Source organism: Dreissena polymorpha, chromosome 5, assembly GCF_020536995.1.
Source record: "Dreissena polymorpha isolate Duluth1 chromosome 5, UMN_Dpol_1.0, whole genome shotgun sequence".
Classification (NCBI taxonomy): Eukaryota; Metazoa; Mollusca; class Bivalvia; order Myida; family Dreissenidae; genus Dreissena; species Dreissena polymorpha.
Window position 1 is genome coordinate 36575320 of NC_068359.1, and position 19690 is coordinate 36595009.

At 36.2% G+C, this 19690-nt stretch overlaps 1 protein-coding gene across 4 annotated transcripts in view; it reads right to left on the reverse strand.

Annotated features, from left to right (window-relative positions):
• Positions 1–3349: 3349 nt before the first annotated feature.
• Positions 3350–19690, reverse strand: part of LOC127881619 (serine/threonine-protein kinase TBK1-like) — a 46896-nt gene continuing 30555 nt past the window's right edge. For all 4 annotated transcript variants that reach the window (XM_052429669.1, XM_052429668.1, XM_052429667.1 and 1 more), the window contains exons 18-19: positions 7328–7408; positions 3350–5781 (exon numbers count right to left, since the gene is read on the reverse strand). In XM_052429669.1, the coding sequence (XP_052285629.1) occupies positions 5772–5781; positions 7328–7408 (91 nt within the window). In that variant the 3' untranslated portion in view covers positions 3350–5771. The remainder of the gene's footprint in view (positions 5782–7327; positions 7409–19690) is intronic.

Genomic DNA, 19690 nt, shown 5'->3' on the forward strand with positions numbered 1-19690 from the left:
ATAAGGAAAAATGCCCCGCCCCCTAGCGGCCATGTTTTTTAACCAACCGGCATCATTTTCGAACTCGTCCAAGATAGTATTAGGATGAATCTTCTGACCAAATTTCATGAAGATTGGACAATAAATGTGGCCTCTAGAGTGTTAACAAGATTTTACTATAGCCATATCAAGCCATATAAGGAAAAATGTCCCGCCCCATGGCAGCCATGTTTTTCAAGCAAAGGTTACCATTTCTTAACTCATCCAAGATATCATTGGGACAAATCTTCTGAGCAAGTTTCATTACGATCGGAAAACAAATGTGGCCTCTAGAGTGTTAACAAGGTTTTACTATAGCAATATTAGGAAAAATGCCCCGCCCCCTGGCGGCCATGTTTTTCAACCATCCGGCACCATTTTTGAACTAGTCCAAGATATTATTAGGATGAATCTTCTGACCAAGTTTCATGAAGATTGGACAATAAATGTGGCCTCTAGAGTGTTAACAAGATTTTACTATAGCCATATAAGGAAAAATGCCCTGCCCCTTGGCAGCCATGTTTTTCAAGCAAAGGTTACCATTTTTGAACTCCAAGATATCATTGGGACAAATCTTCTGAGCAAGTTTCATTACGATCTGAAAATAAATGTAGCCTCTAGAATGTTAACAAGGTTTTACTATAGCCATATAAGGAAAAATGCCCCGCCCCCTGGTGGTCATGTTTTTCAACCAACCGGCATCATTTCCGAACTCGTCCAAGATATTATTGGGATGAATCTTCAGACCAAGTCTCATGAATATCAGACAATAAATGTGGCCTCTAGAGTGTTAACAAGATTTTACTATAACCATATATAGCCATATAAGGAAAAATGTCCCGCCCCTTGGCAGCCATGTTTTTCAAGCAAACGATACCATTTTCGAACTCATCCAAGATATCATTGAGACCAATCTTGAGACCAAATTTCATGAAGATTGGACAATAAATGTGGCCTCTAGAGAGTTAACAAGGCAAATGTTGATGACGCCCGACGGACGACGGACAAAAAGCGATCACAAAAGCTCACCATGAGCACGTTGTGCTCAGGTGAGCTAAAAAGTAACTGGTTAACTGATCTTTTCTGTAGGTTAACCAGTTAACCTGGTGCATGGCTAGTTTTGTTAATATATTGTTACTTGAATCAAAACTTTATGATGCAAAGTATGTACATTTCTTCTTTGATCGTTTGTCATAAATTTCATGCAAATGTTATTTTGTATTCAGAAATGTACTCCTGTGTGTACTGCAAGACAGCTTTCGCAACTGCAGTCTTCTGTGTGCAATGTGTTAAGAACCCCATGGTGGTGATAAACTGACATCCTATGATCTACGAATTATGGATCAGTGGCTTCAGCAAAATAATATGTATTTAAAAAATCAATACATTTGAATCACAGAAACAGTAAAATAAACATTGAAAGTAATAACAATGTAAAACAGAAATTTGACGTTTCACTAAGGGGCTGTTAACAAGATTACAAGTATCATATTGGCATTGCAGAAGCTGAATATGGAAAATACTGAAGACACAAATGAGGATACATATGAACAGAAGATAAAGACAAGGGACAAAATTGTCACAAAACCAGGTTTTCATTGTGAAAAAAAAATCTGATAAAGGGAGAAAACTCAAACTGAACTTTTGAAATGACCAAAAAAAAGTTAACCCCCTTTGTAAGTTTTATTTTTTTTTTTAAATCTATTTTTAGTCGTGGCGTCCTTGACATTGGAGATATTGACGTGATTCTTTCGTGGGACACACCGTCCCATGATGGTGAACAAATGTGCCAAATGATTTTAAAATCTCACAATGAATGACATAGTTATGGCCAGGACAAGCTCATTTATGGCCATTTTTGACCTTTGAACTCAAAGTGTGACCTTGACCTTGGAGATATCGACGTAATTATTTCGCGCGACACACCGTCCAATGATGGTGAACAAATGTGCCAAATAATTTTAAAATCTGACGATGAACGACATAGTTATGGCTCGGACAAGCTCATTTATGGCCATTTTTGACCTTTGAACTCAAAGTGTGACCTTGACCTTGGAGATATCGACGTAATTATTTCGCGCGACACACCGTCCAATGATGGTGAACAAATGTGCCAAATGATTTTAAAATCTGACAATGAACGACATAGTTATGGCCCGGACAGCTTATTCCGCCAGCCAGCCAGCCAGCCAGCCCGCCAGCCAGCCCGCCCGCATTCGCCAATCTAATAACCAGTTTTTTCCTTCGGAAAACCTGGTTAAAAACCAACAGTACTGGATTGAAAGCAGGAAAAAAAACAATCGATTTATACAGGATTGGAAAGGTAGGTATCCAAACAATAAACAATTGGGGAAGAAATCTAATGGTTCTGGACGGAAGAAAAAATCTGCAAGTACAGGACTGGCAGAAGAAAACATCATGCGGTACAGGATAAGAAAAAGAAAACCAACTGTAAATAATTGAAAGAATAAAGCAGTTCAGGATTGAAAAAACATGAACAACAGCAGTACAGAAATCCAACATTACAGGATCAAAAGAAGGAACCAACAGTTGAATAATGAAAGAGTAAAATCTAAAAACCAACCGTTCAGGAATAAAAAACAAGAAAACAAACAGTACAAGAATCCAAACATAAAAAACCCAACATGACATGATTTGATAAAGAAAAGCAACTATAAATTATTGGAAAAGCAAAACAACAGTATTGGATTGGAAGAAGACCGACCATAAATGATTGGACGTACAACAACAAACAGTACAGGATTGGAAGAATAAGAGGAAGAAGAAAACCAACTGTATATGATTGGAAGAAAACAACAAACAGATTTGAAGGAAAATATAATCATCAGTACAGGATTGGTAGAAAAAAATTAAACAACAGGATTGGAAGAATAAGAAAATAAAAAGTGCATGATATTTGGAAGAAAAAGGATTGTAGTGCAATATTGTAAATGACATTTCTGGTTTACAGAAACATATGATGCCAACCACACTTGCTGAAACACACCACAAAGGTTAATGTCAAAGATTAAGTATTTAAAAATTATTATCAAATGAAGTTCAGTGAAATCAGGCTAATAGGGCCAAAATATGCTTACTTAGCCTCTATATCAGACTTATTCGGTCCCATTTTTAATGTGAATAGATTGGGGTTGACATCTTGGTTGTTACTCTTTGTAACATGTATAGATATTTTTGTATTATTATTGTTCATCAAGTTTTATAACATTTGACATAATTGTTGCTCTTGTCATTTGCTTCAGGTATTTTATCATCGAAATGAGAGTTTAGAATGCTAGATACAGAATTGAAATAAAAACAAACATGTATGTTCCTTTTACATATACATGTATTTGCATTTATATGAAATCATCATAATAAAATTTAATCAAGTCTTAAATACACAATACAGTATCAATACTACTATACTTATATATGCGTACTGCACAGGCTTATCTGGGACAACACTACATGCATTAAGCCCAGTTTTCCCAGAAAGAGGCTCATTTCTCCCCCTTGGTGCAAAAAGGTACCATGTGACATTGCAATTAGAGGCACATGGTACCTCTTTGCACCAATGGGGCAAAATTTGTTCTAAAAACAGGTGAGTTTGAAAGAGGTTCCGGTCTATTGAAAAACATGGCTGTCTAAGGGCAGTTCTTCTTATGTGGCTTTTGTTCAGCCATGTTAACACTCTATAGTCTCATGTACAGTCTAATTTCATTAAAATTGTTTAGAAAATTTGGCCTTATGATATATCGGCCAAGTCCGAGTCCGTTAAAAGGAGATACAACCAGCTACTGTCTAGGTAAGTTATAATTTAATCTGAGGTTTAAATATGTACATACACATTCTGTGTTGGAAATATTTTTATTAATCAGAAGTTTGTCAATATAATGTGCCTCATGTTTAATTTAATACTACCTTTAATCTTCATTTATAATTCAGTAAACCTCAGAATAGTTTAGTTCCTTTGGGTCTCAAGTGAGCGCCTTAGGGCCCACTTGTTATTCTTTTGATACAACAACGTGTGTATTAGGCTCCTATTTCACTTAATAAGTTAAATTCCAAACCAGAATTGAAATATTTCTTAATGTTGAAAGTTGATATTGTTTGATAGCATACAATTATACATGGTTATTACATTTTCTTATTTAAAAACGTGTAACTGGAGTTGTATGCTTTTCACAATGTAAATGCAACTGGCAAACCACAAAATGAAATGTACAGATTGCTGTGGTGACATAAAAAGTATTTGGGCAAAACTGTTGTCAATACTAGTAAGTCAGTTCGTTGTAAGATTGCCGTAGGCGGATGGGTGAAGAGGATTTATTCAGATATGTCTCAGAAGGCATTAGGAAACGGTTTTTAAAGATGAAAAGGAGGAACAGAAAACTTAATGCTATATCAAACTGTACATGTTCATTTATACTACTTCATAGAGTTAGCTAAAATTCGCTTTAACAATAAAGTTGGTGTCAACTGCAAACATAAAGTCATTCAACTATGAATGTTTGAGCGAGATCCACCCAGTATTAAAGAGTAGCTCAAAACACAAGCTTCAAAATGCACATACGCACAGACTGACGGACAGACAAATGAAATGCCTTATGCCCCCCACTCCAGAGATAGAGAGATACATAGAAAGATACACTTTTTACTATATATACATATAAAGAACACCCAAACTGGAGTCAATGTCGACCCCAGGGGCATCATCTGATCAAAATTGATAAAAGAACATTGCATGTTGTTACAAACTAACTAAAACTCTGCCTTGCAGTTTTAGAGCAGAAGGTTATAAAGTTTTCACAACATAAAATATCAAGGAAACAAGTAACCCCAAGGGAGGGCTAGTCCACCATGAAATGTCACATGGCAAATACCAAACCTTTGCGTCATGTAGTTTTAGAATAGTATGTTTTAAAGTTATTTTGGTATATAAGTTAATAATAAACCATGTTATCTCTGGGGCTTGGCAATTTTTACACCCAGGGGCATGATTTGAACAAATTTAGTAGTGGACCACTGGACAATTTTACACAGCGAATATTAAAACCCTGACCAGTGAGGATTTTGGTGAGTAACACATAAAAATGAATTTTTAGCTTTGGTGAGTAACATATCAAAAAGACCACAATGATTTTAACAAATTTAAAGGAGGTTCTGTATACATAACCGCCCTTCAGTCTTTGGGACTAGACTATGGTCTCTAAGTTGATAACAATGTTAATGACGACTGCGATAAATTAACTGACAATAAATTAAAATTATCATTAAAAAAAATCCACCAATTCCTATGAAGAAACATTACATCTGTAATTGGCAGTTCAGAACCATATAACCAAGCCTAAAAGGTTCAAATTTGCTTCCCAAAGAACCATTTGTTGAGCAGGCAAAATCGGAAAATTGTGCAGTCAACCTGCTATTACTTAATGGAGTTCTTTTAAGTCCCACAGTAAGATCAACATTAACATCGTCTATCCAGTCCCCAGTAGTCGGTCATATGTTCTATAGCCCACACTGTAACATGTTAAGCCACAATCCACTCTCTACTGTTTCCACAACTTCATTCTTATTCTTCATATACTTGTGGTTACACTTTTCTTCACCTATACCCACCGTTCCATTCAGATGATTTGCTATCACAGCTCAATTAATGTTTCAGTCATCAGTTTTGATATCGGAAGAATTAAAGCACATCCTCGGTGCTGTTTAATTATCACAGATTAACTACATCTACAAGGCCATCATCACAATGAACTGAAACAAATTAAAAATGTTGCAATTAACAATTTTTAGCCTTTATTCAATGGAATTAAACCCTAAAACATAGTACAAGAACGCTATAATAATATATAAACTGGTAAATGTGACAGTATAATGGAACGGTTTACAAATTAAATAACATTAACATTTTATCTCAAACAGGTGTTGCTCTGAAAAGTAACGAAATGAAAACATACAGATTTTACAGCTAATATAACTATGCTCTATTAACCAAACACGTTTTGATACTTGGGCTCTCATCTTACATTATACCAATTTAAACAACAGTCAGTATTAGGGTTACTATGTTAACTTCACATATAATCCATATGCACCTGCACATTTGCAGATTTATTCTTCTTTGTCATAGTTTGATTCAATCACTTATTCCTATTGATATAAATATACATAAAAGCTAATCGTCTCTATTCAGGAAATTTTGATATGATCAATCTAGAATAGAATAGTGTATATGAAATATGGAATACTATGTACCCGGTCAGTGATTTTTTTTGCTTTAATTTGTTACAGCCTGTGCCATTTGAATTGGGAAAATTGGCGCGATAAACCGTGAAATTGGGAAAAATAGCGCGATAAACCATGAAATTGGGAAAAATTAAGCATTATAAATAGGATTATAAGTAACAGAAGTGTTATTGTTTTTAAGTGCATGTTCAGGGAGTTTTCTAGAAAAGGAGTCTGGTCAAATTGTTTTGTTTTTAATCAATAAAAGTGGCATGTTTGGGAATGATTTATGGACAAAAACGACTAAATTCAAGTTATATATTTTGTAAGATGTTTTAAAAATAAAGTTGAGACCTAGATTTAAGAAATCATAATTAAGTTATATGAGACTTCTTTCTAAAAAAAAAATTAAAACAAAAAATAAAAATGTTTTTTTTTTTTTTTTGGAAGTTGGGCTTTTTTTGGGAAATTTTGGTCAGATTTTTGGGAAAAAACGTGTATTTTTGCGATTGGGAAGCAGCCGAAATTCGGCTGTAAATTTGAGCAAAAAAAATCACTGCCGGTATATTGAATATGACACAACTTGTCATTTCCTTCCATGTTTTATTAAACAATGTCAGAAATTTGTTAAGTAAGCGAGCCTTTGAAGAGCACACTAATAAATTCCTTGATCTGGTTTCATAAAATATGGTGTGATAATATAAGTGTCAGATCTGTTTTATAAAAGGCTTTTTAACTTTATTTGTGCTGTTTTTTGTAAGGAAATATCCTTAAAGTTGTTTGCTGTCGTGACATTCTCATTATCAACAAGAAACTGTTACAGAGTTTTCTCTTACGCACTAACGCACGCACAAATGGATGGAATAACACCTACCATTTTTCTATCCATGCCAGCTGGAGGGGGGCGAGGGGAGGAGGGGGCGGATAATAACATCTATATTCCCCAGCAAATAAAACAATGAATTTAAGCTAGTTCCCTAGTTACTTCTTTCCTTTTGAATCTAATATTGAAACATTTAATAAAGGACCCAGGCAGAAGCTGGATCAGAGAGCATCAACATGGTGACCATGTTACCTGAAGAGTTGGGAGAGGTCTTCACTCTGGCTGTGGAGCTCCTGCTGCAGATCCCCCGCTACCTTCTGATTGTCATGCAGCCTGCAAGCAACCAATCACACGACATAACACAACATAGTATGCCTTGCTATGCATTATGGTTGTCATGTTACCTGCAAGCAACCAATCACACTAGATAACACAACATAGTGTGCCTTGCTATGGATTAAAGATGTCATGCAACCTGCAAGCAACCAATCACACTACAACACACGACATAGTGTGCCTTGCTATACATTATAGATGTCATGTTACCTGCAAGCAACCAATCACACTACAACACACAACATAGTGTGCCTTGCTATGCAATAGATATCATGTTACCTGCAAGCAACCAATCACACTACAACACACAACATAGTGTGCCTTGCTATGCATTATAGATGTCATGTTACCTGCAAGCAACCAATCACACTACAACACAACATAGTGTGCCTTGCTATGCATTATAGATGTCATGTTACCTGCAAGCAACCAATCACACTACAACACAACATAGTGTGCCTTGCTATGCATTATAGATGTCATGTTACCTGCAAGCAACCAATCACACTACAACACACAACATAGTGTGCCTTGCTATGCATTATAGATTTCATACAACCTGAAGCAACCAATCACACTACAACACACAACATAGTGTGCCTTGCTATGAATTATGGATGTCATGCAACCTGCAAGCAACCAATCACACTACAACACACAACATAGTGTGCCTTGCTATGCAATATGGATGTCATGCAACCTGCAAGCAACCAATCACACTACAACACACAACATATTGTGCCTTGCTATGCATTATAGATGTCATGTTACATGCAAGCAACCAATCACACTACAACACACAACATAGTGTGCCTTGCTATGCATTATAGATGTCATGTTACCTGCAAGCAACCAATCACACTACAACACACAACATAGTATGCCTTGCTATGCATTATAGATGTCATGTTACCTGCAAGCAACCAATCACACTACAACACACAACATAGTGTGCCTTGCTATGCATTATAGATGTCATGTTACCTGCAAGCAACCAATCACACTACAACACACAACATAGTGTGCCTTGCTATGCATTATAGATGTCATGTTACCTGCAAGCAACCAATCACACTACAACACACAACATAGTATGCCTCTCTATGCATTATGGTTGTCATGCAACTTGCAGAAGCAACATCACACAACATACTGTGTCAAAAACGTGTTCTTTCAATCTAATCATAAGGATCGGACCTGTAGAGCATTTCAAAACAAGAGATGTGTTCGTCAGGAACACAATGCCCCATATTGCGCCGCTTAGAAGCCATATATTTGACCTTTGACCTTGAAAGATGACCTTGACCTTTCACCACTCAAAATGTGCAGCTCTATGAGATACACATGCATGCCAAATATCAAGTTGCTATCTTCAATAATGCAAAAGTCATTGCAAAACTTTAACCATGGTTAAAGTTTTGTGACACACACAATGAATGAATGACAGACAGACAGACAGACAGGCCAAAAACCATTTACCCCCGATCTTTCGATCCGGGGGCATAAAAATTACATAAATTAATCCTTCACATTATGTGTACATGCAAAGGGCATACGAACTGTGTTGTTTAAAATCAGCATGTAAGGCTTTTATGGCAATCAAAATCAATTACAACTGAATAATTGAATATGGCAGAAACAATAACTTGGTGATGTTTAAGTTCAAATTACAAATGCAACACACTTTCATGCAAACCTACATGTACAGGTAGAGTGTTCTTAAAATCTCCCTCATATTCACCAGTACTGGCTCCACTCAGAAAATGGACTGTCTCAATAATGTGAAAAACACTTGAAATCACTAATAATACATTTCGTGAAGGTTCAACTGTGGACTAATTCACCAATTCTTAAATTTGTGCAATGTTAATTTTGGAAAAATCATATTGATAATACTTTCTACATGTTTTAACGCATAGAATTGAAGTACCCTTTCTGAACCTATTGCCTATTGCAATAAACATGTGTATCGCTCAATTCTAGATAAGGCTTTTAATTGGCCATTTCTTTTCCCCATCAGTAAACTTGTAGAAACAAACTGTACTCTACTCACTACATGTTATATGGGCTATACTTTTTTACAATGACAAGTAGCTGCATTCAATAAATGCTGATGCCCCTTGTGGAAGCCTAGTCAGAACTGTTTCATTTGCCCATTTGAATTCTTAGTCCAAACTTAGGTCAATGTCAGAATAAGGTCAGGTATATAAGGTGAGTATACAGAGTGGTAAAGGGATGTATCAAAGCTTTTACAAAAAGTATTGATGTAAAGGGGTGTTGCGGCAGTTTATTTAACCAAGGCAATATTTATAGAAACACCATTGATGCTATTATCACAACTCAATATTTTTGTTATCAGTATCATCAGAAATGATCGAATTGGTTCATAATACAATTGTCAGTGGTTCGATCCCAGCTGGGGTTAACTTTTTTTATACTTTTTTTTCTTTCTTGAATTTCATTGTTGTTTTATACTAGAGCTCTTTAGTCCTGTTGTTTACATTTATCTATTTAAAGCATTTAATCACAAACTTCAAAACATGTCGAAATCTGTGAAAAAGTACATGCAAGTTATTAATGTTTAAGGTCGAGTTTGATACTGTATGGTATTATGGTTGTGATTAAATATTGTTTTTTATTAATGCCTTTTGGTAATCTGTTGTGATCCCAGTAAAGATTGTAAACAATTTCTTATGTTTATGCATATTTCTAACAATCTATGTACCGGTATTTGGGTTTTGCCTAATTGCTGTATTTTATGAAATTTAACGTAGACGGTAGGGATAGTTCAAACACAAAATCTCTGTTAAAAATGCAGTGACCCCCTTTTTAACCAGGTTTTCCGAAGGAAAAAACTGGTTATTAGATTGGCGAATGCGGGCGGGCTGGCTGGCTGGCTGGCGGGCTGGCGGAACAAGCTTGTCCGGGCCATAACTTTGTCCTTCATTGTGAGATTTTAAAATCATTTGGCACATTTGTTAACCATCATTAGACGGTGTGTCGCGCGAATCAATATCTCCAAGGTCAAGGTCACACTTTGAGTTCAAAGGTAAAAAATAGCCATAAATGAGCTTTTCTCGGCTATAACTATGTCATTCATTATGAGATTTTAAAATCATTTGGCACATTTGTTCACCATCATGGGACGGTGTGTCGCACGAAAGAATCACGTCAATATCTCCAATGTCAAGGTCGCCACGACTAAAAATAGATTTATTTTAAAACAAACTTACAAAGGAGGTTAATTTTGTTTGTTCATTTCAAAAGTTCAGTTTGAGTTATTTCCCTTTATCAGATTTTTTTTCACAATGAAAACCTGGTTTTGTGACAATTTTGTCCCTTGTTTTATTTGTGTTTTATGATGACAATACGTAGATGAACATATTTGAGCAGTTACGCAGAATTCTTTTAGACAGAAACAAGAGGGCCATGATGGCCCTGTATCGCTCCACTGTTTTTTCTTTGCGAAAAAAACGTGTAATGCGCATGGGTTGAAATGTACTCAAGCATGTGACTTTCTCTTTCTATCCCTTGTCCCACTGGGCGCTTAAAGTTGGAAGGGTGAGCATTTTTATATATGGAAAAAGTTACTACCGTGTTAACTAAACAGACAAAAAAGCCTCGGAATTGTTGCACAGGTCCTTTGCTTATAACGTAGGTACATTTATCTCTCCAAAAGATATTGTCGTTCTTTCTATTTCACATATTTTTAGATGCTGAAGATCAAATCTACGCATTTGATTTGAAACAGATTCACAAGACCCATAGGAATCAAAATGCCTTAACCCTTTACCAAACAACACATTTTGGACTTTCCCAATTTGAAAGAGGTTGCAGACGTCAATTGAATTAAAATGGAATATGAAGGAAATGATCAGGTAGGGTAGAAATAATTGTGATAAAAGGAGAAATTGCTCATCAACCCACACATCCCTAAGACCAACAGGCCTGAGAATATTATGATAATCTAAAGATTATTTCTTTATATTTATAAATGTATTTAATTAAGTAATACATTTGACTTCTAAGATCAATTCATAACTTATATTAAGAAAATTATAAAATGGTCAGAAATATATATGGATTGTTGAGCAATTGACAATCATTTCAACAATTCATGATCAGTCACGATTCACAAATGGAACAATGAATCATTAGTTATTAAAAAGCAGCATATACGATAGTTAAGAACATTGCACTTCATAAATTTCAACACCTTCTCTTGGATACAAAGTTTGAGTTTACCGTGCAGTATCATATATTGACTTTCCTTGAAATAATTATATCATGTTCATGGAAGTTGTGTTTTTAAAATCAATAATATATTATTAAACTGGTTTTAACACTACAAAAAAGACATGAAATTAACATGTCATCCAAAATATTTTCATCCGGATATATGGTCACTTTCGACATATTTAAATAAAACCCGACTTTTTTCAGTTTATAAGAAAAACATTCATAACACATGTTCTTACTTCAATGCCTTTGTAAGCAGTCACCATCTGACCTAAAATGGCACTAAATGACAGGGTTTTATCTCATGTTTACAAGATGTTGATGTTGTTGTTGGTCACAGCCAAACGGCCGCAGTAATCTCCACTGGTAAACGTCATATGTTCAGTTTTGTGACCCCCGGGGCCTGGTCAAATTTGAGCCCAGGGGAATAATTTGAACAAATTTGGTAGAGGACTATTAGATATCACTACATACCAAATTTAGTAGCCCTAGGCTCTATAATTAAGGACAAGAAGATTTTTAAAGTTTGCACAAAATAGGCCTTATTTAAGCATATGTTCATTTTTGTGACTCCTGGGGCAAGGTCAAATTTGTTCCTAGGGGCATAATTTGAACAAACTAAGTAGAGAACTATTAGATGTCACTACCTACCGAATTTGGTAGAAATAGGCCCAATGGTTATGGACAAGAAGATTTTTATAGTTTGCACAATATGGGCCCAATATAAGCATATGTTCAATTTTGTGACCCCTGGGGAACGGTCAAATTTGATCCCAGGGGCTTAATTTGAACAAACTTGGTACAGGACTATAAGATGTCATTACATACCAAATTTGGTACCCCTATGCCATACGTTTATGGACAAGAAGATTTTTAAAGTTTGCACAAAATAGGTCTTATATAAGCAAATTTTCGATTTTTTGACCCCCCAGGGCAGGGTCAAATTTGACCCCAGGGGCATAACTTGAACAAACTTGGTAGAGGACTATAAGATGTCACTACATAGCAAATTTGGTAGCCCTAGGCCCAATGGTTATGGACGAGAAGATTTTTTAAGTTTTCACAAAATAGGCCTTATATTAGCAAATTTTCAATTTTTTGACCCCCCGGAGCAGGGTCAAATTTAACCCCAGGGGCATAATTTGAACAAACTTGGTAGAGGACTATAAGATGTCATTACATAGCAAATTTGGTAGCCCTAGGCCCAATGGTTACGGACAAGATTTTTAAAGTTTGCACAAAATAGGCCTTATATAAGCAAATTTTCAATTTTTTGACCCCCCGGGGCAGGGTCAAATTTGACCCCAGGGGCATAATTTGAACAAATTTGAAAGAGGTTCACCACAGGAACATTCCTGAGAAATTTCATCAGATTTGGACCAGTAGTTTAGGAGAAGAAGATGTTTAAAGAAAAAGTTAACGCACGCACACACGACGGACACAGGACCATGACATAAGCCCCGCTGGCCTTTGGCCAGTGGAGCAAAAAAAAAATCCATTTATGTGGTTACAATAGTAAACAAGAGCACTGCCTTGCAGGTGCAGACCGCTCATCTATTTTTCTTTTTAAAGGTGAAGGGAACTATCTCAATACTTCAATCAAACAAAAGGGCCAAGATGGCCCTAGCTTGCTCACCTGAGAGGAGTCAGTTCATTCAATCTTTACCAAACATCAAACTTGACCTAGATATTGTCCAGACAAACATCCTGGTCAAGTTTCATCATTATTGAACCAAAACTCTGGCATATGGAGTGATTTTGTTTTTGTAAGATTTGACCTGGTGGCCTATATTTTGAGTTGACCCCCCTTACCAAACATAAATCTTTGCTTACAAAAATAAATATTATGACCAAGATTCATAAAATCTGAAACAAAATTGTGACCTCTAGAGTGTTTACAAGGATTTTGTATAATATAATGAAAATTTGGACAATCTAATGGCAAATATTATGGCATTAATTATGTGATATATATATAAAACCAATCTTTTCACCAAGTTTCATGATGATTGGGCAAAAAATGTGACTTCTAGAGTGTTCACAAGCTTTTATATAAATATAAGAAAATCCCCCCCCCCCCCCCCGCCGGCCATGTTAATCAACTGACCGGAACCATTTTCAAACTCAACTCTCATATCAAAGAAACAAATTTTCTGACCAAATTTCATGAAAATTGGGCCAAAATGTGACTTCTAGAGTGTTCACATCACATGTTTTCACTATGTACATATAGAGAAAATGCCCCGCCCACTGGCAGCCATGTTTTTTCACCGATCTGGACTATTTTCGAACTCGTCCGAGATATCAATAAAACCAATGTTTTGACCAACTTTCATGATGATTGGGCAAAAATTGTGACTTCTAACTTCTACAGTGTTTACAAGGTTTCTCTATAGCCAATTAAGGAAAACTGCCCCCCCCCCCCCCCCCGCCCCCGGCAGCCATGTTATTCAACTGACCGGAACCATTTTCGAACTCAACTCTCATATCAAGGAAACAAATGTTCGGGCCAAATTTCATGAAAATTGGGCCAAAAATGTGACTTCTAGAGTGTTCACATGTTTTTAATATATACATATACAGAAAAATGCCCCGCCCACTGGCGGCCATGTTTTTTCACCGATCTGGACCATTTTCGAACTCGTCCGAGATATCAATAAAACCAATGTTTTGACCAACTTTTATGATGAGTGGGCAAAAATTGTGACTTCTAGAGTGTTTACAAGGTTTCTCTATAGCCAAATAAGGAAAACTGTCCCCCCCCCCCCCTGGCAGCCATGTTATTGAACTAACTGGAACCATTTTCTAACTCAACTCTCATATCAAGGAAACAAATGTTCTGACCAAATTTCATGAAAATTGGGCATGTTTTCACTATATACATATACAGAAAAATGCCCCGCCCACTGGCGGCAATGTTTTTTAACCGATCTGGACCATTTTCGAACTCATCCGAGATATTATTAAAGGGATCTTTTCACGCTTTGGTAAATTGACAAAATTGAAAAAAGTTGTTTCAGATTCGCACATTTTCGTTTTAGTTATGATATTTGTGAGGAAACAGTAATACTGAACATTTACCATGGTCTAATATAGCCATTATATGCATCTTTTGACGATTTTAAAACCTAAAAATTATAAAGCGTTGCAACGCGAAACGATTGAATAATTCGGAGAGTTCTGTTTTTGTCGTTAAATTTTGTGAAACTACGAAGATTGCTTTTATAAGGTATAAAATACGTCAAGTATGTGTACTCGGCGGAATAGCTCAGTAGGCTAAAGCGTTTTTACTTCAGGACTCTGGCAGGACTCCAGGGGTCACTGGATCGAAACCTGCTCCGGGCAATGTTCTTTTCCTTTTTTAAATTTTATTCTTGATTTTTTACTAGAGCTTTTACGATCCAATGTTTACATTTATCAATATAAAGCATTTAATGAATAAGTTAAAAAATGCCAAAATCTGTGAAAAGGCCCCTTTAAAACCAATGTTTTAACCAACTTTCATGATGATTGGGCAAAAATGGTGACTTCTAGAGTGTTTACAAGGTTTCTCTACAGCCAAATTAGGTAAACTGCCCCCCCCCCTGGCAGCCATGTTATTGAACTGAACAGAACCATTTTCCTAGGCGTAAGCTTTCTTGAGTTATCATCCAAAAACCATTTTACTGTGTCAAGTAACCGTGACCTTGACCTAGTGACCTGAAAGTCTATACGGGTCATCTGCAAGTCATGATTAATGTACCTATGAAGTTTCATGATCCTAGGCATAGGCCTTCTTAAGTTATCATCTGGAAACCATTTTTCTAAGTTGAAAAACCGTGGCCTTGACCTTTGACCTAGTGACCTAAAAATCAATAGGGGTCATCTGCGAGTCATGATCAATGTACCTTTGAAGTTTTCATCATCCTAGGCATATGCGTTCTTGAGTAAAACAATTTTACTAATTTGGGTCACCTCAATGTACCTATGAAGTTTCATGATCCTAGGCGTAAGCGTTCTGGAGTTATCATCCGGAAACCATTTTTCTAAGTTGAGTCACCAAGACCTTGACCTTTCACCTAGTGACCTGAAAATCAATAGGGGTCATCTGCAAGTCATGATCAATGTACCTATGAAGTTTCATGATCCTAAGCATAAGCGTTCTTGAGTTATCATACGGAAACCATTTTACTATTTCGGGTCACCTTGACCTTGACCTTTGACCTAGTGACCTGAAAATCAATAGGGGTCATCTGCAAGTCATGATTAATGTACCTATGAACTTTCATGATCTTAGGCATAAGCGTTCTTGAGCTTTCATCTGGAAACCATTTTACTGTTTCGGGTCACTCTGACCTTGACCTTTGATCTAGTGACCTCAAAATCAATAGGGGTCATCTGTGATTCATGATCAATGTACCTATGAAGTTTCATGATCCTAGGCCTAAGCGTTCTTGACTTATCATTCGGAAACCATCTGGTTGACAGACAGACTGACATGAGCAAAACAATATACCCCCTCTTCTTCGAAAGGGGGCATAAAAATGTGATTTCCATAGTGTTCGATCACAAGGTTTGACCAAAACCATTTTTGAACTCAACTCTCGTATCAAAGAAACAAATGTTTTGACCAAATTTCATGAAAATTGGGCCAAAAATGTGATTTCTAGAGTGTTAACATGTTTTCACTATATACATAGAGAAAAATGCCCCGCCCTCTGGCGGCCATGTTTTTTCACCGATCCGAACCATTGTCGAACTCATCCAATGTATCAATAAAACCAATATTTTGACCAACTTTCATGATGATTGGGCAAATATTGTGACTTCTAGAGTGTTTACAAGGTTTCTCTATAGCCAAATAGGGAAAACTGCCACTATATACATATAAAGAAAAATGCCCCGCCCACTGGCGTCCATGTTTTTTCACCGATCTGGACCATTTTCGAACTCTTCCGAGATATCAATTAAATCAATGTTTTGACCAACTTTCATGATGATTGGGCAAAAATTGTAACTTCTACAGTGTTTACAAGGTTTCTCTATAGCCAAATAAGGAAAACTGCCCCGCCCACTGGCGGCCATGTTTTTCAACAGACCGGAACCACTTTTGAACTCAATCAAGATATCATTAAGACAAACATTTTGACAAAGTTACATGAAGATTGAACATAAAATGTGACTTCTACAGTGTTTACCAGGTTTTTCTTTTTTTTGACCTAGTGACCAAGTTTTTGACCTGGCACAACCCAGTTTCGAACTCGGCCAAGATTTTATTGGGACAAAGCTTCTGACCAAGTTTCATGAAGATGGGACAACAAATGTGGCCTCTAGAGTGTTTACGAGCAAATGTTAACGTACGGACGGAAGGACGGACGGACGGACGGTCGGAAGGACGGACAAAGACCGGTCAGAAAAGCTCACCTAAAAAAAGCTAAAAAAATGGATGGGTGAGATGGAAAGGGGTGTATAGTGTGGCGGTGTGGTCATTTATTACATTATCTTCCGAAAATAAGAAATAAAAATGCAAAAACAAAATAAAAATAATTTATTTTTGTTTGGGTGGGGGGGGATTCTTGGGTGGGATAGTTGGACGGTCTTTCAAAAATAAAATAATAAAAATTAATATTTTTGTTTTTTAACCATGTTTCAAAAAAAAAATTGGGGGGGGTGGGGGGTGGGGTCTGGGGGGTGGGTATAGTGTGAGGGTGTGGTCATTTATAAGATGATCTTTCAAAAAAAAATTAAAAAAAAATTGGTTTTTTTTGGGGGGGGGGAGATTCGGGGTGGGGGGGGGGGGCATGGGGGATGGTTTGGGTGAAGTCTATTGTAGTGTGTCATGTAAGAGTTGTTTTGTCAAAGTATCAATCAAATCTGATCATAAATAACGAAGTCATGGCAATTTTTGCAAAATTTAATTATTTGACCTTGAGAGTCAAGGTCATTCAAAGGTCAAGGTAAAATTCAACTTGCCAGGTACAGTACCCTCATGATAGTATGAAAGTATTTGAAGTTTGAAAGCAATAGCCTTGATACTTTAGAAGAAAAGTGGATGTAAACACAAAATTTAACCATATATTCAAAGTTTCTAAGTCAAAAAAGGGCCATAATTCCATCAAAATGACAACCAGATTTATGCAACTTGTTCTGTACAGTCCCCTTATGATAGTTTGTGAGTGTTCCAAGTCTGAAAGCAATAGCTATGATACTTTAAGAGTAAAGCGGCCCAAAACACAAAACTTAACGAAATTTTCAATTTTCTAAGTATTAAGGGGCCATAATTCTGTCAAAATGCCAGTCAGAGTTACAAAACTTTGCCTGCACAGTACCCTTATGATAGTAAGTGTCGCAAGTATGAAAGCAATAGCTTTGATACTTTAGGAATAAAGTGGACCTAAACACAAAACTTAACCAAATTTTCAATTTTCTAAGTATCAAAAGGGCCCATAATTCTGTCAAAATGCACGCCAGAGTTATCTAACTTTGCCTGCCCAGTCCATTCATGATAGTTAGTAAGTGTACCAAGTTTGAATGCAATAGCTTTGATGCTTTATAAGAAAAGTGGACCTAAACACAAAACTTAACCAAATTTTCAATTTTCTAAGTATAAAAAGGGCACATAATTCTGTCAAAATGCACGCCAGAGTTATCTAACTTTGCCTGCTCAGTCCCCTCATGATAGTAAGTAAGTGTATCAAGTTTGAATGAAATAGCTTTGATACTTCATGAGAAAAGTGGACCTAAACACAAAACTTAATTGGACACAGACGCCGACGCACATGCCAACACCAAGGTGATGACAAAAGCTCAAAAAAAAAATTCAAAAATGAGATGAGCTAAAAAATGATGTTTTTTTTGGGTAACATAAAAATTATACAAAATAAATTTCTTAAAATTTAACTTGTGTACTCCATTTTATTGGTAGTGGGTGGTTTAATTAAATGGTATATGATGTATCTTAACTTATATAATATCTACATGTTGCCAATTTCATAGGTTTTTAATTATTTTTACGCAATTAGAGATTTTTCAGTTTTATTGAAAAAGTGCATGTTATATATTGGTCAATAAAATCAAAACAAGGCCGGTGACCCTTTGTTTTTATTTAATTTTTCATATAGTATTTGTATATATATCTTAAATATAAATTTTTGACAAAATCTATTAGAAGTAAAAAAAATCAGCAAAACTGCAGCAACACCCCTTAATTGGTCAATGTTAGTCAACTAGTAATTTGAAGTAAATGTCAAAATGAGCTCAGGTAATGTGGGGAATGTTGAGAGTGTTCATACAAGTATCAAATCTGTGTTAAAAGCATTATTGATTTTGGACAAAACATGTCATTTTGGGTAAATCAAGAATTTGCACCTTCTTTATTAGTCCATATAAGCTCAATGTTATATCAAAACGAGGTCAGGTGAGGTGGGTGCGGTTAGAGTGTTCATAGATGATATCCATGCAAGTATCAAAGCTTTTTAGCAAGCGGTATTCATGTTAGACAAAACACCTTGTTTAATCAAAGTCCAAAAGAAGGTAAATGTCAAGACCAAAAACAGGTCAGGTCATGTCGGTATGTTGAAAGTGTTAGCATCAGTGCATGTATGTAAGCTTTGTAGGAAGCTTAACTGTGCTTATAAGAAACACCTTATGTAGGTTAAACCACATATTGACAGGCCAAAGAACAAAACAAGGATATCAGTAAAACTGATGGATGCTCCCCAATGATGCTTTGTCAAGATATGGTTTAATTGTGTGGAAAAAAGTGTGACCTTGAGAAAATCTATTATTAGCCTCAGTGACCTTGACCCCAGTGACCTCAAACCTCATCAAAAAGGTAGAGGTCCATGCAAGGTACCTACATCCCAAATATATAAGAGACAAATCGAATATTGAAGGCGCTATGAGAAACTGTAACCAAAGTGTGACCTTGAGAAAATCTATTATTAGCCTTGGTGACCTTGACCCCAGTGACCTCATCAAAAGGTAGAGGTCCATGCAAGGTACCTACATGCCAAATATGTACCGGTAAGAGATCGGAAAAATATTGAAGGTGCTATGAGA